Source organism: Mauremys mutica, chromosome 9 (assembly GCF_020497125.1).
Source record: "Mauremys mutica isolate MM-2020 ecotype Southern chromosome 9, ASM2049712v1, whole genome shotgun sequence".
NCBI lineage: Eukaryota > Metazoa > Chordata > Testudines > Geoemydidae > Mauremys > Mauremys mutica.
Window position 1 is genome coordinate 2,192,226 of NC_059080.1, and position 22,619 is coordinate 2,214,844.

The 22,619-nt window shown below is 49.1% G+C and overlaps 1 protein-coding gene across 1 annotated transcript; it reads left to right on the forward strand.

Moving 5' to 3' along the window:
- Positions 1-844: 844 nt before the first annotated feature.
- On the forward strand, positions 845-21,970 carry LOC123377662 (UAP56-interacting factor-like). The gene is made up of 9 exons (XM_045030835.1): positions 845-1,007; positions 7,247-7,390; positions 14,514-14,656; positions 16,854-16,981; positions 18,411-18,498; positions 20,144-20,187; positions 20,265-20,339; positions 21,071-21,182; positions 21,793-21,970. The coding sequence occupies exons 1-9, from the start codon at positions 920-922 to the stop codon at positions 21,886-21,888; spliced, it is 918 nt and encodes a 305-aa protein (XP_044886770.1). The 5' UTR covers positions 845-919; the 3' UTR covers positions 21,889-21,970.
- The last annotated feature ends 649 nt before the right edge of the window (positions 21,971-22,619 follow it).

Sequence of the window (22,619 nt, forward strand, 5' to 3'; positions counted from 1 at the left end):
GTTGGCCGGGGAGGATGTCCAGGGCGGGTGCCAGGGGTGGGTGCTGGCTGGGTGCTGGGAAGGGTGCCAGGGGTGGGTGCTGGCCGGGGACTGGGAGGGTGCCAGGGGTAGATGCCGGGGTGGGTGCTGGCCAGGTGCCAGGGGCGGGTGCCAGGGGCGGGTGCTGGCTGGGGACTGGGGCGGGTGCCAGGGCCGGGTGCTGGGGAGGGTGTCAGGGGTGGGTGCCAGGGGTGGGTACTGGCTGGGGGCTGGGGAGGGTGTCTGGGGCGGGTTCTGGCTGCGAAGTGGGGTGGGTGCCCAGAGTGGGTGCTGACCGGAGCGGGTGCCCGGGGTGGGTGGCAGGGGAGGATACCAAGGGTGGGTGCTGGGGTGAGTGCCAGGGTGAGTGCCAGGGGAGGATACCAGGGGTGGGTGCCAGGCTGGGTGCCAGGGGTGGGTGCCAAGGGAGGGTGCCAGGGGTAGGTGCTGGCTGGGTGCCAGGGTGGGTGCCAAGGGAGGGTGCCAGGGGTGGTGCCAGGGGAGGATACCAGGGGTGGGTGCTGGCTGGGTGCCGGGGTGGGTGCCAAGGGAGGGTGCCAGGGGTGGTGCCAGGGGAGGATACCAGGGGTGGGTGCTGGCTGGGTGCCAGGGAGGATGCCAGGGTGGGTGCCAGGGTGAGTGCCAGGGGAGGATACCAGGGGTGGGTGCCGGGGGTGGGTGCCAAGGGAGGGTGCCAGGGGTGGTGCCAGGGGAGGATACCAGGGGTGGGTGCTGGCTGGCCGGCTGGCACTCTCCGGCCCGGCACATTCCAGGCAGGCGCACAGAGGAGCTGGGCGCAGAGCCGGCGGGCGGGGACGGGCAGCTGGGCAGCGCGCCCGGAGCACCGGCCAGGCTGGGCACTGCCTCTCCGCTCCCAGCGCTGGATCCGCAGCAGGAGGCCATGGAGCCGGCGGGGCCGGAGCCGGAGCCGGAGCCGGGAGCCGGCGCGGGGCCGGAGCGGGGCGCGGAGGAGATTGACATGTCCCTGGGTAGGTGCCGCCCGGGGCGCGCAGCCTGGAGCGCTTGGAGAGGCAGAGCGCACAGTGCGCCGGGCGCAGCCGGAGGGGAGCCGGGCCCCGCCAGCCCCGGTCTCTGCGCTGGGCTCCGCGGGGCGCAGCCCCTTGGCTGGACGGGGCGAGCCGAGCCCCGTGCGCTGGCGTTTGCCGCAGCCCTGCGAGGGGCCCATCCGGGCTTGGCACGGCGCCCGGCCCCGCTGGGTGACCCCTGGGCCGGCTGGCGGAGCTGCCCCGGGGCGCGCCGCGCCTGGTGTCCCGGAGTCCGAGAGCGCCTGGCCTGGCCGCCCGAGCTGGCAGTGAACGGGAGGTGCCCGGCAGCCCGAGCTTTGCCTGCGCCCGGCCGCCAGCGGCCCGCCCTCAGCACAATGCCCGTGCCATGAAATCATCCCCGCCCCCGGGCTGGGCGCTTCCCCGGCGCCCCTCTGCAAAGGGGCAGAAATGCTGGCGGGAGGCGAGACCTGATTCTGAGCCTTTCCTTGTTCTGCCTGTAACTACCGCCTGTGCAGGACTCAAGCGGCGCTTACCTGCCGGGGAGCCGCAGCTGGCATTCTGCAAGCCGGGATCTCCGAGGCTAGGACCCCCGGGCTCCGCAGCCAGTTGAGTCTGGTGCTAGAAGCAAACAAAACCAGAGAAAAGAAACTGCTGTCGGGTGTAGAGCTGCTTTCCCCACACCCTGAGTGTGCACAGGTGGAGCAGCAGGCGGGGTTTGGCTCAGCCCCAGGCCAGCAGCTTGTTTCTGGGTATTTACAGTGAGCAGGTTCAGGGGAATGACATGTGGTCTTTGCTGGGAGAGTTGGGATGTGTCTACTCTAAGGAGGAGGAATATTGTGACCATGGTGAAAAACCAAATACTGCAGCAGGAAGGATGCTGACTTTTTTCAATTGTGCGCTAATAAATGAAAACTAGAAAAAGGAATTGACCCAGTGCCATTTGACTGGATGAGGCGGATTAGATGCCCAATTCTGTCATGTCCCGTTGAAAAATTCGGCCTTTATAAGTAAAATTAGTTCCCAGTTGCAGCATAAATCTAGGAATTTTAGGGGCCTAGTCAAGTGCGGTGGATATTAAAGGGAGCTGGAGTAGCCCCTTCCCAAGGACCAGTAACATCAGAGTAGCTGTTTTGTCAGGTTTCCCCCCTGTATTTTGAGGTTTCTGTTATGTGACAGTGCCCCATAGAATTACACAGAAAGACAGCAGGCTGTCAGGCATACAGACCATGCCCCATACAATAGAAAGCTCAAGGTTACATTCCAAGAGAATGTATGGCTGTGATAAATGTAGTGTGTGTGTTAAATGGCAGAAAGAGAGCAGGTGGGAAAAAATCATAGTTTAAAAAACGGTCTCTGAATGCTGCTGAGACACAACCTAACTTCAGAGCTGAAAGTTTCAAACCCAGCAGGCCGGAGAGAGACCCATACATGGACCCTCGGCCAAAATGAAAACATGAGCCAGGGCCTGTGGTCACTTGGTGCTGAGACTATTTATAGCAGCTCGCTCATTAGGGCAGTCGTTTTCTGGCAGTGAATATGTTGATCTGGGCATAAACAACTGTCCTTTTATTAAGTCACGAGGTTTGGGATACAGATCCGGGAGGATTATTATACTGACATTTCCATTCTATAAACAAACTTTGCCAGGCTTGAATTGTTGGGTTAGCTTCGTACTTCTAATAGCTGCACGGGACTGTTTCTATCAGGACACAGTAGAACTTCTGGAGCAGAACAACAGAAAGTTCTATTGTTTTCACAGAAAACCCAGCGCCAGATCCTTGGCTTGGTGTGAATTGACGGAGCTTTACTGACTTCAATGAAGCTCTACTGATTTACAGCTGCTGAGGATGTGCCCCCTAATTTCACTATTTGTTTTGGGTCACTCTGGGTGACCCTAGCACTGGGTCCTCTGAGGTGTGGTTGTCCCTTCTGGACTGACTGAGCTCCCGCGGAAGGCGCTGCTCAGGACAGGTTTGAAGGCTCACTTTTAGCAGAACCTTTATGCTCCATCTCTCACTATTTGTGATCCCTGCAAAGTGCACCTACCTCAAGGGGGGGGGGGTTAATTTGGCAACGTAGGGGCCGCAGCTCTAAGGAGACACTTTCAGCATCAAAATCAGGTCTTTGGCTCTTCATTTTCAGCTATATTGGGCCTTATATCACTGTCAATGAGGAGTAACTCTACTGAAGTTAAAGGAGATACCGTGATGTGAAGTGGGTCTAAGGGAGATCAGAAGCAGATCCATAGCTCCTAATCCCACTGCTGAAGGCCTCTGTGATAGAGTTTATACTGCAAAGGCAGAAGGGAGGAGGGAGAACTCCTTTGGATCGTCCCAGTCACACATCAAGCTAGATATTTCTGCTCTGACACTGACCGAAGATCTGTCCCACTCCACTGCAGATGCTGATATTATAGCCCCAAGACTCAGTTCCTATGCACAGTCACACAGCAGAACATTATTTTTCCTCATTGTTGTCTCTTTTCTACAGCATTTACTTATGGAAATACAGAAGGGTCCCAGACAGGCCCACGGTAACCGTTGCTGTAGCTATTTCCTTTTCAGCATGGAAAGGTGGTCAAGCAAACAACTGAGTATTTTTCACTTATAGCAAAGGGAGAGCGATTTCCATCAGTCCTTGGATCCCAACATCTGCTCCCTGTTCCCACCTCCACCAGGAGCAAGCAGGGACTCAGCTAGGAATGCATCTCAAAAATGTCCGTGCTCCAACCTCACAGGAACACTTCAGTGAGACCATTAAAGCACATTAACATTGAGATCACCCCATGGGCTCTGCTCCCGGCAGACGGGTTCGCAAAATCACAAAAGCAGGCAGGGAGTCTAGCCTCCCTCGTACCTGACACTGTTCACTTGTATTCCTTTGGTTCTTGGTATTTTTGGTAGAGATTGACAAATGACAAGCACTTGAGGAATGATTTGTACCCACAATAATGGCTCTAGGAAATCTCCTGGCATGCGGCCACCTCCATCAAAGAACACACCTTCCACCAGTCTCTGCATAAGCAGCGGTGAAGTGAACACTCCATTATAAGCCTGATTTTGACAGTCCTTCCCCCACTAATTTGGTGAAAACAAACAATCTGCCTGGAATTCCATATACATTATCTGATGACAGGTTGGAACCTTTCTGGAAAGTTTGAGGCAAATTGAACGAGTTTTGGAAATATGAAATTTTAAAGGTACTTTTCATTTCTTGAACCTCTTCTTCTTCTTTTTTTTTTTTTTTTTGCACCAGACTTCAAAACACTTTGGGTTACAAAGCCTAGAATTATTTTAATCCACCTTGTTGAGAACTGGAGCCTTTGGCTAACTGGGGAGGGTTTCTTAGCAGAATCATTTCGCTAAAAGCAGTTGAAACATGCATAAAGTGATCCAGCGTCCACATGCTGCCTTGTGGAGAGTGTAAGAAGTTTGTAAAAGATGGATGGTAGCTTCCAAAACTGTGCAAAGCTCCCAGGCACATCCTAAGTAACCCACATGGGGGGCAGGAGCTCTTTCTGAAGCCTCTCAGAGTAGCAGCACCACCATGCTCCATCCTAAGGTGCATAGCTGTTTTTGTCTAGTTTAAGTGTTTCTAAAGCATGTCCTATCACAGTGGTCTATAGGCACAGGTATGTGTTTATGGAAATCTGCAGCTAACAGAAATACAGGTGCCTGACTGGAGCTGAACCAGCAAAAAACTGGAGTAAGACAGTGGTGAAGAGAGAGAGAGAGATTCTCCTTCCTGCTGACATAATGCCACTAATTTAGGTTTAAATGTATAAGGGTTTAATCAAAGGAAAAGTTAATTGCAGCCATATGAACGGGTGGCATTGTACAGGCTCAGGACCAATAATGTTACACCCAGAAAGGCAACAGAGTCCAGCAAAAGAAGACATGACCAACAGCCGGGTCTCATGCTGTGAGCACCGTGACCCAGTATCTCTCTCCCCACTGAACGAACAGTTAACCCCCCGAATCTAATTATAGGCCCTGCAGCAGGTGTTCTGTGGAGGTCTGGTCCCTTTTCTCTACCCATGTGTGGGGAGGCGGGGCTGAGGCTGACTCAGAGCTGACAGGTGGCGCTGTCCCAGTCACTAACCCGTTATAGAGCAGGACGAGGGCCAGCGGGTTGCTCTCTCCTTTTCCTGTACAGGCAGTGGGCGATTTCCAAAATACCTACCTGCTGCTGCTGCTGCTGGCCAGGGGGCAAACATGGAAACTGAATCCCTCTGTTCAACATGAAACCTAATAGCTGGTTCCCTTGGTGTAGGACAGAGGAGGGATCTGTTAGAGAGAATCTACCTCCCTGCCATGAAATGCAGGTATTTCCCCACTCAGTGCTCGTCTGTTTGTTCCTCTCATGCTGTTATAGTGCTCCGTGCTGGATAAGACCATTACTTTTCAGCTCATGTGGCCCATCCAATGGTTTGAGTGCACATTCCAAACAACTGGAGAAGTATCACCAACCCCGTGCAGTCAAAAGTCCTGAGTCAGGTCACTGAAAATCATGAGATTGTCTTAAAAGTCACGAGATTTTAAAATAATAATAATACAGTTTGGGTTGTTTTTATTTGCCTGCTGGTTTTTGAGCTTTCGAAGGGTTCACAATTTCAAAGTTTTTCCTTGCAGCCAGCAGGGCTAGAAATTTACGTTTATTTTTTAAATGGAAACAGAGATTCTCACTTAATCTCATAACTCCCAGAGCTGGGGCTTTATGAAAAAACATCACAAGACTCACGATAGATCCCTGAGAGTTGGGAACACTGTCGGGGGTATACACCTTTACTGATGTCACATTAAATGAACTCAGACCCCTAAGGAGTGTGATTCCTCATTTATCACCCCACTTTCAGGCCTTTATCATTGCTGTGCCTCGGGTTTTCCATCTGTAAAATGTGCAGTTGCAGGGACAATTAATTCATTAATGGTTGTATAGCATCTTACAATCCTCAGGGGGTGGCTGCTGGCGAATTGCTTATGGACCAAGGGCTTCGTTGTGCACTATGGGGGCAGTGCAAAGCTGCAGCACTGTCCCAGAGGTAGCAGTGAGCCGGATTACACTGCACGGAGCCTGGCACAGCAGGGGTCAGATCCATGGCCCTGCCTCCTCCTTACCCCTGTGGGGCAATGTATGAATGTCTATGGGGGCAGGGGGCTGGGGAGGACTGTGAGAAAGCCCCTTGTGAGGGCCACGCCAAGGGCGGGATCTCTGGGCAGCATCTGGCTTTCTGTGCTATACCGGAGGCCAGACATCTCTCTGCCCTTAGAATCACAGAATATCAGGGTTGGAAGGGACCTCAGGAGGTATCTAGTCCCACCACCTGCTCAAAGCAGGACCAACCCCAACTAAATCATCCTTGAGATGCGTATGACTAGTGCAGATACATGGTCCAATCCCTACAGCCATTTTCACGTACAGCCAAAGTCTGCTTTCAGGGACATTGCTGTAGATAAGGACTGATCTCCAGGCACTTAATCCAGATATGCGCCTGTGCAGAATGTGACCCTTAATTAAATTCAGGTACCAAGCAGCATTAGGTGTAGTTATTAAATTAATGCTCTATAGCTGTGGCTTCACAGGAGGAACAATGCTTCAGCTCTAACCTGCCTCTCCCTAAGCTGCATAGTCTCTAAGGTACCACAAACAGCGGATTGATTCCTTCTGCAGGTCTTTTCTCCATTAAAAACCAAACCAAACCTAATGGGAATATTGTCTAGCTGGTGTAAGTATGAGGAGATTGGGTGTGAATCGCTCGGTTTCTCTGTGTTGCTCGCAATGTATTTAATGGTGACTTTACTTTGGGATGGTGTGTGCGTTATTTTACTTGCAGGTGTTTATTTGCTCTCAAGTAGCCAGAATGGAACGTTCCAGCTCACAAGTGTTCAAACTTTCCCGAACTGTGACCCTAGGGTACAGCAGAAAAAGGTTTTTGGACGCCCCACGTCTAGCTGTAAGAGAGGGAAGGTGGTCACCACGTCACAGGCCCAGGTTGTGAACCCACGCTTCTGTTCATTTCTACCTTCCATTCACAGTTATAGTTACACATGCCGCCACCACCATGGGACCGAGCTGGGGCGTTTAGTACTTGGCAAGCCTCGTTTGTCGTAGCACAAGCCTTGTTTTCAATATGGAGGATAATTAGAAGTACTCAGTGGAATGTGATGTTAGCTGAAATTGCAGTTTTCCCTGGTTTTTTTCCTTTGTGTTTTCCAATCCAGATGACATCATAAAGCGCCACAGGAAAGGACAAACAGGCGCAAAGTTAGTAGGGGACAAACGAAGGCAGCAAGTCAAGAACAGGAATTCAGCATATGGAAATGGGAGACCCAGGTTCCGTACCTGGATGCAACGCAACCTGCAAGGTATGTACATGCTAAAGTGCAGCCATAGGAACTAAGGAGATGTTTAGGATGGAAGGACACCTGTGAAGCCAACCACACTGACTCTCCTCTTTTGAGTGTTCATTTGCACACCAAGCGATATCGTCCCAAACCTTTGCTTCTCTAATCCTGGACGGTTGTAATATCTACTTTTGCTCTTGGTAGCTTAGCAAAAAGGAATTTGTCTGTAACAATTGAATATCCAGGCTCTTTCAAAGCATAATTTCATGCCTTTCTCCCCCGCCTTCCTTCCTCATGAATTACTAATTCAAAATGACTTAATATCAACTCTTCCCTTTTGAGTTTTGCATATTTTAATTATACTCTTCATAATCCCCCCTTTTCCCAGAACACACTTAAATTACCCCTTAGGTTACCCTCTGATAGTTCAGTTATTGGAGTTAATTTGTCATTTTGCTTGAACCCATTATTTTTAGGATGTGCCTTGAATAATAATGTGTGACCACACAATAATCTAAATTGGCTCTACTACTTTTTATTCACAAAGCTCAAATGACTTCTTTTGTGCATCTTAGAATTTTTCCATCTGTTTTTTACTGCTGTTAAACAAGTTTGCTGAAGGTTTTAAAGGATTATTCTGCTCTATCTTAACTATTTCTCTTCTCAATGCAAACGGTATGTAGTGCAGTATGAGTACTGAGCATAGGTCTTGTTGGTGTTTGCCTTGTTCTTGGTACATTCTCAGTCAGCACAATGAGCAGCCCTCAACTTGCTACGGTTCAGAAGAAGTTACTCTTAATTTACCCTAGCAAATCGGACAAAAATTTTTTAGGATGTTGATGGTCTTGTACCCTGAACCACCATTGTTCAGCCATTGACAAGAGGGAACTCAGAGGTAACTAAGTCAAACTAAAGATTTTTGTGACATTTCCCAGGGTACAATCTGGACAGCTGAACGGCGGTGTCTCCTCAATTCTCCAACCTGGGGTTCCTTTTACTCTGCTCTGCTGTGAGAACTACCACTCCTTGTCTGTTCACACACAGCCTCCAGCATGTATGTCACTCCCAGATGAATTCTATGAGTGCTGCTAGCCAGCCATGCCTGAATTATATTGCAGAGCAACACCACAAACTCCCAGTCCCAGACTTGTCCCCAGAAATGTGCATCTTGTACTGCCCTGCTCCTTCCTTCTGTGCAGTACCAGCTCATAGAAAGTCCATCATTTAATTAGCAGAAAACGATATGCACAAACCCTGTTGTCTCAAATGGAGGTTTCCAAATACTGCAATCTAAACATCCACTGGTTTAGAAAAAACAATAAAATAAGTTTATTAACTACAGAACGATAGATTTTAAGCGATTACAAGGAATGAGGCATAGAAGTCAGAATTGGTTACAAAGAAATAAAAGGTAAAATGCAAACTAATATCTAACTTGATAAGCTAAGTGAACTTGAAGCAAAAAGGGTTTTCTCACCACATGCTCACAGCAGTCTGGCTGAGTTCCTTCAGCCAGGACCCAGTTCAATGATGCTTCTTTTGTCTTTCAAACATTGTTGATGCCATGAGTAGAGATGAGGGGAAAGAGGTGGTTTGTATCCTCTGTTCCTAATCTTTATATCTTTTCCTCTTCTTTGAGAATCATCTCCAGAGGGGGTTCGGGTGACAGCCAGTCTGTTCACACTGGAACCCGCATCTGTTTCATTGCCAAAATGTAAATTTCTTGCTTACACCCTTCTTCCTGCCAAAGAATGGCTGCTTAACCAGGTGATAGTCCATTTGATTATGCTGACACCAGGCTGTGGTGCTGGCTAAACTTTTGTCTCTGAGGAACTGATTTGGGCTGCTTCCCCAGATTTGGAATATGCCTCAGTAGCACAATACAGGAGAATCTTATAACTTTACATACAACATTGCCACACATATTTTACCAGGACAATAATGATCAGCAAATGATGAGTTTTCAAATGATACTTCACAAGGCATACTTTGTACAATGTGTATCATAGTTGTGTAAAAGTAGTGAAAATAGGGATATAGTCTGTCATAATTTTAGTGTAGGTATTCCTTTAAAAAAATTCCCTTATTCTTAATTTACATCGTGGTTTTTGCAAGCCTCAGCATTTTGCAGATTAAACTGCATTTAAGACTTGCTCCTGTAAGCTACAGAGCACCCACTGCCCCTGCCAGAGTTGAAGTCAGTGGAAGTTTAGGGTGCTCAGCACTGCCAAGAATTTGGCCTTATACACTGAAAGGGCTTACTTCAATTCAATCACCCCTGAAATGCAGCCAGTTCTGGGCTGAAGTGTGATCGTTCTTATCACAAGTACCAGCAACACAACACTTCAGGGAGAGGGAATTGAGTCTCTGAATAAAGCAGCAAGGGATTTACACAGGTGAAACGCAATTGCCTGTATTGCAATTTGGCCTAAAACTTGGTGAGGGTTGCTCCAGAGAGTCTGCAATGCCAAGCGGTTATTGGAGTTTCTGTGTTAAATCTTCTCCAAGAGGGACTGTTAAGCTCTGCTCTCATGGGAGCTCCTCTCAGAACTCAGCTTGCTGGGGCAGAGGAGGCTCTTTGCCAGCATAGCTGTGCTCTGCACAAACACAGTTTGGAGCTCCCCGTGTCAGCACAGAGCAAGTCCCCTGATCAGCGGCATGCCCTGCTGAGTTTAGGAAAATCTGCTGTAACGAACATTGCCCCCACTACGTCAGAGGTGGGGTCTGCAACTTTTAAAATAGCAACATACACACAGTGTATTCTGGGTCAGACTCTCAGCTGCTGTAAATCCAGGGAGCGCCGTGGAAGCCAGTGGAGCAGTGGTGATTTACACAAGCTCAGGCCTCAGTGAGTGGAGGCTTTGCAGTGTGAACTGACTGGCAGGAGCAGGATTTTTTGACCCTGGCTCCTGTTAGTATTAATCCCTCCTGCTGCACCAGTGAAATACAGTAAAACCTGCCAAGAGCAAAAGTGGTTGCTTGTAAGAGGTGGTCTCTCTTCAAAGATATGGCATTGGCACCCTTACTTCTGCACTGCTGCTGGCCACCGTGCTACCTTCAGAGCTGGGTGCCCGGCCAGTAGCTACCGCTCTCCGGCTGCCCGGCTCTGAAGGCAGAGCGAAGATCGGCAGCTGCTGGCCGGGTGCCCAGCTCTCAAGGGAGTAAGAAAATGTGGTCACTGGTCACAGATGACAGCTGGTCACTTTTCATAGTTTCTTCACAGTTAAATTATAGGGGGGAAAGTTCTGTGGCCTCTGCAGGTGCTTGTGACAGGTGGGTTCTCTTCAGAGGTGGTCGCTAAGACAGGATTTATGGTCCCCTGAAAAGCCACCGCTGAGCTCAGTGCCTCCTGGTGGCAAGGAAATGCACCGCTGAGCCTGCTTTCTTCTCTCCCTGTGCAGAGCCATGCTAGCCGGCTCGCCGGCCTGCGGGGAAGGTGGTGGGTGGGGAGCATGATGGTGGCGTCTGGCAGCTAGGTGAGAGGAACAAAGAGAGAACAACCCAGGCATGGCGAGGAAGAAAAACAAGATGGGGGCAGACAGAAACACCCCCATGGGGGCAGAACAAGGAGAGCAGGATGGGAGAATGGTTAACAACAGCTTGGGACTCCAGGAGAGAGAGCCCAGGGCTGGCCATGAGTCATCCTCTGTCAACCAGAGCGAGAGGGGAATGTTCCAGGGAGCAGTGGAAGAAGAGGGTGAAAGGCATCTTCCTCCTTCAGATGCTGAACACGATTCCAGAGCAAATCCGTGTGTAAAGCTAATTTCCTGGAGGAAGGCCCCCAGCTCCGCCCAGATTATGTAGATACATCAAACCACAGCTTTCTATCCCTTCTCTTCCTCCCTGCTCAGATGCACCAACTTCATTCATTCTGCAGCCACTGCTGCAGTGGAGTCTCCAGTATTTAGAGTGGCCATTTGCAGGGCACCACAACCAGACGACATTATTGACCCTATAAAACTTATGAACAATGCTGCATATTCTTGAGTGCCATCTAGTGGCACCATGTCCATTGACTATCGACCCAGCCAGCCCCCTCTTCATAATAGCCAGCACCCTCCTAGTGCTTCACTGCTGTTAGGACCAAAGCATCCTACATCTGCCCTTCCCTTCTTTCCCCTTCGAACTACTATATTCCCTCAACTAACTTTCCAACAATTGTCACCAGTTGGGGCTACAGCCTTCATCAGTACTCACTGTGGGGCGCTCTGTCTTCACTGCAATATAAGCCCAGGGTCGATCTGGCAGACCCTGGGGAGCCTAGGGCTTAGAATCATAAAGCCACAGGGTCATCTGGTCTCACCCGCTGCCAAGGTGCAGGATTTGTTGTGTCTAAATCATCCAAGACATGTGGCTATCCAGCCTCCTTGTGAAAACCTTCAGCGGAGCTTCCACGATACCCCTAGGCGACTGTTACATTGTCCTACTGTTCTTACAGTTAGGAAGGTTTTCCTGAGATTTAATCTAAATCTGCTGTGCTGTAGTTTGAACCCATTGCCTCTTGTCCTGCTCTCTGTGGCAAGAACAAACAACTTTTCTCCATCTTTTTTGTGTTAGCCTTTCAAGTATCTGAAGACGGCTCTCATAGCCCCCCTGAATCTCCTCTTTTCCAAACTAAACATAGCCAGTTCCTTTGGCCTTTGCTCACAGGGCTGCATTCCAGCTCTCTGATCATCTTTGTCACTCACCTCTGTATCCTTTCCAGTTTCTCTACATCCTTTTTAGACACTGATGACCAAAATTGGACACAGTTCTCCAGCTGAGGCCTAACCAGCACTAAGTAGAGCGGTACTCTCCTGTGACTTGCATGCTGTGCCTCTGTTCATGCAATGAAAAATTGCATTTGCTCTTTTTTGCAACAGCATCACATTGCTGGCTCAAGTTGAGGTTGTGATCCACCACAACTCCCAGATCCTTCTCAGCCGCACTGCTGCCAAGTCAGTTTTCCCCCTTTCTGTATTTCTGTATTTGGTTTTTCTTCCTTAAGTGCAGCACTTTACATTTGTCTTTGTTGAATTTCATCTTGGCTATAGCCCAGTTCTCCAATTTATCAAGATCCCTCTGAATTTTAGCTCTATCCTCCAAAGTGTTGCAAGCCCCCTTAGCTTTGTGTCATCTGCAAACTTCATCAGTAAGCTCTCTCTGTCTACATCTTGGTCATTAATATTGATGTTAAACAACACTGGACCCAGAACAGATCCCTACAGAACCCCACTGGAGACCTCCCTCCAGTCCAACATCATTCCATTATTAGTTACTCTGTTTGCGGTTGTTTAACTGATTATGTATCCACTGCATGGTAGTTGATCCAGCCTGCATTTCCCCAGATTATTTATCAGAATGTCATGGGGGACTATGTCAAAAGCCTTGCTGAAGTTCAGTTATATTATGTCCACCATGTAGTCCCTAGCCACCAAACCAGTTACCCTGTCAAAGAAGGAAATCAAGTTGGTTTGGCATGATTTGTTCTTGGTAAATGCAGGTAGTCAGAAATTGAATGAGCATCTACACTCATGTGTAACTCTAGGTTAGGAATTGTTGAACTCTGGGTCCCAACCGGGGCCTCCAGCATCCACACTCTGTTGTGTGAGCTTGTGTCCAACCACCCCTATCCCAGAACTCCTAGTGTCCTCCCAAAATGTGGCCACTGCAGCTCTTTGTTGGTGGTACAATGTGGGAAAACATCACCGTCCAGGGGACAGGAAGTCGGCCTGTGGGATTGTGGGGTACTTTTGGCAGAGTTCCAGAACAAGACTCCAGTGGGGCTGCATGTACACTGCAAAGCCCCAGGGCCTGAACCCTGGGTCAAACCCATCCATCTCTCTGGGGTCCTGGGTCTCAGCCCTGGGCTAGTGTGATTTGTGTGTAGATGGAAGGGGGGTTAGGCTTGAGCCCTGGGCTTACACTGCAGTGCAGACGTCACCTGTGAGGCCCATGTGTCAAAGGAACATCAGTGCTTCATAAGAACACTTCATCTCTAGCTGCTCAAGTCATCATGAATTATTGACTCAGTGCTGTAGATAGACTGTACCTGCTTTGCATTTTGCACTACTGAAGTTATGTAGAGTGCAGTGTTTTGTTAACTGCACGGAGATATTAAGCATTGTAAAGCATCATGAGCTATGCTTGTTCTTGAAAGTATGTCCTGACCAATAATGTCTACATGAGTGTGAATATACAGTTTGTTGAGACGGCCTCTCTGAAAATGACAAACAATTCTGACTACACGAGTTTATCACATATAGTAATTAGACCATAATGCACCATAACTTCACCTAAAGATTAAGAGCTGTTTTACTCTCTCTTTACAGTTCAGAGAGCACAAAAGCATGAACAGGCTTTGAGAAAAGAAAATATCACTAAAGCTAAATGGGTTTTAAGCAGTGTGTGCGTGGACTGCTCCTTTGTTACCAACAGCAGCAGCAGGTAGATGCAGAATTTATGCAAAGGTTTATAAAGCTACAAAAGGGAATAGACCCCTGTTCATTTATGAAGCCTCATCATCTGGGCATTCATGACCATTCCCAGCCTTTTGCAGGTTAATCCTCCAGATGCGTGCGCTCATTTGCGTGTCAGTGGCCAGAGGGCACTGGAATCTCACAGCTATTTCATAGCAATGTGGGGATGGGCGCTCCGGCGGCAGACGGGAAGGCTCGTTGGGGTACTGTCTTTATTACAAGTCAGAATTGTCTTCTGTCCACAAGTCAGTTAAGTCTTAACATTCAGACCTTTCCTAAATCAAATCAGATACAGCTTTAAACCTTGAAATCGAGTCACTGGAAAGACAAACCCCCCTTACATTTTTAAAAATTAATTCACTTGGTTTTGAGCAAAACAGCTCCCACCATTCCAAAACACATTTCAAGCTCCTGTACTAAGAAAATCCAGTACATTTTAATTTTGTTATTATTAAAATTGTTGCTCCCAGGCTGACACTAAGTTTCAACCAGACACATTTTGAAATAAGAGGTGCTTTCAAAATAAGGATTGATAACAATGCTAACCCAGAGTAGCTGTGCCTCCAGAGCTCCCTGAGCACTGTCAGCAGAGTTACCCTTCGGTCCATGTGAATGAACCCGGTGAAGCATTCAAATTCCTAAGTCCAGGTGGTGAAGGATTCTAAAACAGGTGTTTCTCTTCCTAGGACCCAATCGATTTAGAAGAGGGTTTGGACAGCAGCAGTATAACAGGAGACCATTTAGAAGTGCCATGGCCGGTCCAAGAGGAAGAGTAGCTGCCACATTAAATGGAGCGAGCCCTTTAAACCGGCAGGCGTTAGCTCCAGAGGTAGGCGGGCCGGGGGGGAGGAATCCACAGCTGTTCCTCAGTGTCACAGCGTTCTGGAAGGGCCTGGGGTTTTTATCTTGACTTGCCTAAGAGAAGAGAGTCTAAGCAGAGAATGTTTTCTTTGTTGTCCAGTTAGGCTTATAGGATGTGAAGCTTGTAATGGTGTCAATGTATTTTACAGAATCTGTGCCGCTTGGCTGTGCAAAAGCAGCCCTGTCTTACAGCGATTCCAGGTCACCTCCCCTTACTGTGGCCTCTCCCAAGTAAATAGCTGAAGAGTCACCATCAGTTTTGCCCACACAAGGCAAGATCCAGTGCCCAGTGAGGTCAATGGGAGGACATCCATTGATTTCAATGGGTTTGGAAAGATTAGGTCTGTATGACTCATTGGCATATGGATAATAGTCTTTGATTCTACAGGGGTGCTAGCGACAGCTTTGGTTAAGGTGCTCAACTGCTGCCATGATAAACTCCCCTTGGGGGTAACTTGTGACTTTCTCAGACTTTCACTGTGTCAGCCTGAAATCCTTCAGGAGTGGGGTTTTGTTTGATTGGTTTTTAAGGTTTGAGTGAAAAAGTGATTCAACTACTTTTAGCATCGAGAGAACAGGGGAACAATACACCTTTGCCATTAAAATAATTCTTGTAACTTTGTTTTGAACATCTCTGGCACCAAAATGGTTTGGGACAGAAAGCTGAAGTGTAGCATGTAGCTAGTCCTGCGGGAGGAGAGTTGCCTTTTGCTGTCATGGTAGAAATCCATTTTGATTTGGGTGGGTTAGGAAGGTTTGAAAATAGTACTTCACATGTGCTCAATACGTTTTTTAAAACTAATGATAACTCATATAATGACAATCTCCTGATAGTGAAAGAGGGCAGCACTGCATGTGTATGGAATTCGGTACTTATTTAAAGGGCATGTAATGAATTAGGTACGTACTGACTATGGCAGGATATTAAGAGAAAGTAGGAAGTAGTTGCTAGGGAGCATAATTCTAAGGTAGCTTTCATTCCACAGAAATTAACGGAGTAGGAGTCTGTGAAAACATATATCGGTTAGTGGGTGGGGACAGTGAGATGGGGATGGTCCTACAGCCATGGAGGGGGATAGTAAGTAGCAGTATTTAGAAGAAATGCAGCAGCTCTGCTTTACTGAATGGGGATCTTTTGAGGTGTCTGGTCTTCCACATTCTAAGGCTCTGATCCAGCAAGGTATTTCAGCGCATGAGTGAACAGTAAGCAGTAGTTTATTGAATGAGGCAGGATTTCAGGGGGGTTGTGACCTGGGGTCATACTGTCTTTGCATAATCCTGTGTCTCCACAAACAAGTTTTGGCATTTCTGTTTTCCCTCTGAAATATAATACACCCACACATTCCCTTTGAAACATTCTAGCCTGTCATTCATAATTTCAAAAAATTGTTAATTAGTTAAAAAAAGAGAGACATGATTGAGGAAAAGAAGTTGCTACAATATCATAGATCAGTGGAAATATTCATGTCATAGTGGGAAAGATCACAAAACATCTCAGGATTTAATAAGCTTAAGGGATCGATTACATACCATGTCAATTATCAAAGAAGAAAAAACACACATCAGGATCTTTCATAATAATACAAAAGTCACGTAGGAAATAAGAGACAAGGTGACCCTTGGAGTACCTTTCCCAGACCCGAAGAAGAGCTCGATGTGGCTCGAAAGCTTGGCTCTCTCCCCAACAGAAGCTGGTCCCATAACAGATATTTCCTCACCCACTTTGTCTCTAACATCCTGGGACTGACACAGCTACAACTGCCCTGCACAAGAGAGAAGTCAGCCCCAGTGAAATTAACATGGGGACAGTGGGAGTGAGTCAATTCCAAGGATGAATCTCCCTGAAAACTGCCAAACAAAGCCCATCCTGAATGATGTGCTGAGAAACGCAGACTGCTTGGACACACTCAGTCTTTCCAGCAGACCAAGTACAACCATGTACAAAAGGGAAGCAAGTCAGTCCAGCAAACAAACAAATAGATTTAAGCACTGCCTGGCCCCCATGGCAGTGTGGCTGGGGACAGATCAGGAACAGCATTCATACGAGTATTCTGGTAGAGACTAATCCCCTGCTTTGTCATATTGGGTGACCCTTTTCTCTGGCTACTGAGAAAGCAAACTCGGCAATTATTGCTGATCGCAAGTGAGCTGTTGCTATGTTTTAGGGCAACCAGCATGATGAAGTGCTTACAAAAAGCAGTGACAGCGGACAGCCTGAAGCACAGAGATGGCTACCCCAGCGCCCCAAGAGATTCAGGACAGCGGGACTCCCTGGCCAAGCCCCAACTAGAAGGTAAACAGTCTGGTACATTGATCTGACTGAGAAATTATTTCCTTGTCAATTTGGAAGACTCTCTCGTGCTATTAAATCTCCTCTCGTTCTGCATTGACTGGCAAGGTGCAGCAGCCATGGAGTGCACTGTACTTTATGAAATATTCCTTCTTGTATTGCTAAATCACTTGGAAATAAGCTTACTGCATGCTTGTGTTTAATAACCAGACATTTCCTCTGCCACTGTTAATAATACATTAGAATTTCAACTTGTATTAAACATTTTGTCCGACACTTTGATTGCACTTGTTACTTTTGCCTTTATAAAAACAGAAAATTTAACTTGAAAATAAAATAAAGGAAAGGTGCTAAAACCTTAAAGCCAGAGTCCAGTAGCCTAATTCACACTAGATTGTACCTCACTGCACAGGAAGCACCACTGAAACCAGTGAGCCGACTCTTGGAGAAGGCACTACTGACACCAGCAAGGTGATCTGAATCTCAGCCCAAGGGACTGAAAATAAGGAGAGCAGGGAAATTCTGAGCTGAGGCTGATGATCTCTGCAGACATTTTAAGGCTAGAAGGGACCAGTCTGACGTGTAACACAGGCCACAGTATTTCACCCCGTTACTTCTCTGCCAGTATGAGTTGTAGATTGGGCTGCACTAGTCCCCTGCTGCACTACGCGTGAGTGAGCTCAGGGACCCACTCCTGTGTCCTGGGGAACAGGGGCGCAAGGGGCAGGATTCAACACAGCGGCTGGAGACGGTTGGAATTTTTCACAAAAACAGCTTGATGTCAACAAAATGTGATTTTTTGATGAAAATATTTGAAACAAAACCAGAACGTTCCTTTCCTTTTGAACTGAAGTGTTCCAATGCGTAAAACATTTCTGTAGGCAAGTTTTGGATTTCTAATTTCTGTCCCGTCCCTTTTCCTTTTTTACTCCCTTCCCCCAAATTAAAATATGGAGCGAGAGAGAGAGAGAGGAGGAGGCAGGGAAGAAACCCCAAATCTGAGACTTGAAAGTTGACATTTTTTTCTTTTTGGAAAACACCAAACTTTAGTTTGTCATTTCGTTCAGAAATTGTCCTGGGAATAAAACTAACTGTTTGATCCGCTCCTAAGGGAATAATCGTGTAACAGGGAGCAGCACAGGAGCCTCGTCCCAGCACAACGTCCCATGGCATAACTCCTGTTAGGCCAAGTGCAGAGCTGCCCAAGAGACTTTGGCTCCTCCCAGCTCTGCACGAGAAGCGTTTGGAACGTCTGACTCGTAGCAGCAACGTTGCCAGCCCTGGGCAGCTGGCAGTTCCTGGGTTGCTTTTCATGTGTTTTAAAATCAAACCCAGTTAGATTATTTCCTATTAAGCTGATGACTAGACCTTTCCCAGTGCTCCTCCTCAAGGCAATCGTTTCGTCACTTTGCCTCTTTTCTTTTCATTGCAGGCCTTTCCCGCTAAACAGGAGACCAGCCTTCCAGCAGAGGCAATCCAAAGTCAGCTTTACCAGAGGGGTCAGTGTGCCACAGGCTCTTGTAAGATCTGACAAGCTTGATAATTATTTAAATGTGAATCGTCCTGTCTCCCTCCCCCCACATGTGAATCCTTGCTTCTGCAATTAGCTGGGAGAAATAGCCATGGTTATACAGAGTGCATGGCCCAGAGTGTCAAAGGCCCCTCACCCATTGAAATCCAGCTGGGCCTCTATTCCAAAAGCGAGTGAGCATATGCAGGATCGGGGCCGTAGTTGCTCTTATGCTGTTCACTCAGTTCTAAGTGTCCTGCACATGTCTACGTGTCCTGGTGCTGGCCTCTAAGGGGGTGTGTGCACAGCCCACAGCACTGCACCTGCAGCCTGGGTCGAGAGCCTGGGGTTAGCAGGGCGCATGCTGAACAGAGCTGTGCAGACCGTGCTTGGAAGCTGCAGCTCAGGCTGGGGATGGGCTGCGAAGCCTGGCATCTTCAACGGGCTGTCTACACCGCTGTCCTGGAGCACTCTGCGCCCTGCTCACCGGAGTCTGTCGATGCAGGCTGGGGGGACTTGCTCCCGGGCGCTGCGTAGACATGGGTCACATCCATTTCTGGCCTCAGTAACTCTCCTCCTGCTACTGGCAGAGATCAGACCAATGCCTATGGACAACCATGCCCCTTACAATAGTGAACATTCAGACTATTTGTTCAAGCCAAATTACTGAGATGCTTGTTGGCATTGCTCCGTGGGCCCTGATCCTGCAACCACGTGCCAACAAGAGCACATGGGCATTCGTGGGCATCAGTATGTTCAGGACCCAGACCCAGAGCAGCGTGCACTAAATGATAATGCTGCATTACAAACAGGGGCGGCTCTAGCTTTTGTGCCGCCCCAAGCATGGCAGGCAGGCTGCCTTCGGCGGCTTCCCTGCGGGGGGTCCCTGGTCCTGCGGCTTCGGCGGCTTGCCTGCGGGAGGTCTGCCGGTCCTGCGGCTTCGGCGGCTTGCCTGCGGGAGGTCCACTGGTCCTGCGACTTTGGCGTACCCGCCGCTGAATTACCGCTGAATCCGCAGGACTGGCAGACCTCCCGCAGGCGCGCTGCCAAATGCTGCCTGACTGCCGCCCTCACAGGGACCGGCAGGGCTCCCCCCGCGGCTTGCCGCCCCAGGCACGCGCTTGGAGCACTGGTGCCTGGAGCCGCCGCTGATTACAAACACAGAGTCTCAGCTTACCACTTTGGCCTCTGGCTAATAACAGTAGAATAGGCGATAAAATCGGGTTTGCTTGGACTGCAAGACAGAAGGGACAGAGCAAAATTAGCCCCGACTAATCCATACATTACAGTGAAAACCAAATTCACTGCCTTGTTGGGGATATGCAGCTGGAGCCATGTCGGTCCCAGGATATTAGAGAGAGCTGGCGGGTGAGGGAATCTCTCTGATTGAACCAGCTTCTGGCGGGGAGAGAGACATGCTGTCAAGCCACACCGAGCTCTTCTTCAGGTCAGGGGAAGGTGCTCCCAGCATCACAGCAAATAGGAGGCGGAACAGAGTGTTTAGCATAAGTAGTTAGTGAATATTCTAAAGGACCATTCTCCGTAGAGTGGTGATATTCTGTGTAAAAATCGTTATTTTAAGCTACTTTAGAGGGAATTATTTCTCGGAGGGACAGCTTCTAACATCAATCTCTCTCCTGCATTTTATTTTACAGCAAACAGAACCACACACAGAAGGCAAACGACCATGGATGAGAAGGTAATTGGGAGAATTAAAAGAGACACACACACAATCACTACGCGAACCAAATGGACTAACTTTCTCTTCCCCGGCAGGTGGCAGCTGCAGCCCAGCTCTGGAGCAGTTCTAACCATTTCTGTCTGTAATCCTCAGGCAAGCCACACCAACATGTGAGTACATGGCCATGGTGTATGGTTTTAGACAAGCTGCTAAGATCTGTGACGCTGAAAAGGTCCCCCTGAAATCCCTTTTGCACTTTAGAGCTGAGTGAAGAATTCAGATTAAGATTTCCAGACAATATGACCTCTTTCTGCTCCTGGAATAACTGAAAGCAGATTGCAATTTCCTCCCATTGATTCATTACCTGGCTTGATCTGCAGGGACAGTGCTTGTGGAACTAGTGGTGGGGAGCGAACCTGGGACCTCGGAATCTAAGCGTCTGTTTGAACTCAAGGGCCAGCTCCATTTGCTGGTGGTAGCTGATATTGTGCAACCGCTGGAGAGACACCACTGGCCCATGGGGGGTACTGTGGGTCCACAGAGGGGCACTGGAGAGTGATGCTGCTCCAGGCCCTGGCTGGAAGAGGGGCTTTCGTGCCGTGCAGTGGCAATGCAGGCAGCAACTAGCAAGCCCACCGCCATGGGGCTGGAGTAGCAGTGGAGGGGGGCTGGGCTCCAGTGCCTTGGGCTATGGCCCAGACTGCATCTCCCTGTAGCCCCCGCGCTGCACGCCTGCTGGGAGCTACGCGGCGCTGTCAATCACACTCCTCAAGACGGCAGTGAACCATACCCCCAGAAAGGCTAAGGAGATGCAGGTGGCCCTTTCAGCTGCCTGCTGCTAGAGAGTGATTGAAAACGAGCGACCTTCGCTTGCTAAGTAAACGCTCCATCCATTCCACAGGCCGGGAGGCAAGTGGCCGTTCCTCAGAGGCAGGAGACCCCCGCCAAGGACAGCCAAGCCCCAGCCCCGAGGAGTGCCGCTAAGATTCAACTTCCGTGCGATGGCGAATCAGGTAGAGCGGATGGCACGAGTGTGTGAATGCTCAGATCAGCTGGAGGTGCCAGGCTCCGTGCTGCACGGCCGCAGGGCACAGTTGCCGTGTGACCACTCGGATTTTCCAAACAAAATGTTTCCATTTGGATTCAAAACCCTTTTTTGTTTGAATTTTACTATTTCAATTTTATATTTTAAAAAGTTTAAAAAAATATCTTGGTAACTAAACATTTTGTTCAACCTGAAATCGTGTTTGGGGATTTTCCAGTTTGGCTGCTGAATCAAAACGTTGGTTATTCGCACAGCTCTAGCTTTCCCACTGTCATACCCAGAATAGCTCCAAGCTCCTGCTTTATCTTCCCTCGCGGTTACTCGAGTTCCTTGCCAGATACTGTGCACTCAGGTGCCCCCTGCTTGTTCCGGTCCTGACTAGGATACTTTAGTGGTCGGGTCTGGTGCTGATGGAGGTTTTCCAGCCAAATGCATTTAATCAAGCTCCTTGCACAACTCCATGTGATGGATAGTTTAATTGACTAGCTGGCTGCAGAAGCACATTCCTGGCGTGTTTTAATCAATACCCCCTGCAGATCTGGGTGTGAATCACGCTGAGCCCTCCCTTTCCCCTGCAGACCAGCCTGACCTTGGATGAGAGATTCTCCGGCCTGAGGAACAAGAGGCGTTTTACGGCAGCGAGGAACAGCAGCCGGACAGTCATGCTGCCCTAGTGCCATGTGTGTGGCCCGGGGATGGCGGATCCAGCCCAACCTGAATAACGGGCCACCAATAAAAGGCAATTGATTCCCTTTCCGCCGGCTACCTTGGTATTACACCATTCCCTTGCGTACACACAGGGAGTCAAGGTCCTGGCTGGGGCAGGGACAACCAGAACTTCAGGGCTAAACTCTTGGGCAGGCAGTGACCCCTAGATCTGCGTAACTGCCCCCCAGCCAGGGAGCGTGGCCAGACAGGCCCTGGTAGCGTGTCTTTAAGGGAGCTGCAAGCCATGGAGCTGTGGTTCTCCATCATTGCAGGGGGACCCACCAGCTCTGGGTGCAAGCCTGGTCCCCACTGCTCCTGTGGCAGTGACTCCCTCCCCCCACACTGCTTCCTGTGCAGGAGAGGATGTCTGGCCCTCCACCCTCAGATGGGCTCCTGGGGCCTCCTCTAGGCATCCTGCCAGCCCCCCAGCACCCAGCCTGTCACCCCCCTTGGCTTTGCCCAGGACTTGTTCTCCTCCTTTGCTTGGACGGGGGCCCTGGGAAGGCAGGGAGTCTGAGACCCAGGAGAGGAACCAGCACGCGGGTGACGAAAGGAAAGTGGGCCAGGCTCAGGGAGCTTTTCAGGTGTCAGCGTTTATTAGGGTGCTTTGCTTTAGTTCTTGTCCACCTGAATTCTGAACGATTGACTTATGTGGCAGGCCAAGCACTTTACAAACACGTGTGAAGACAGGGTCTGT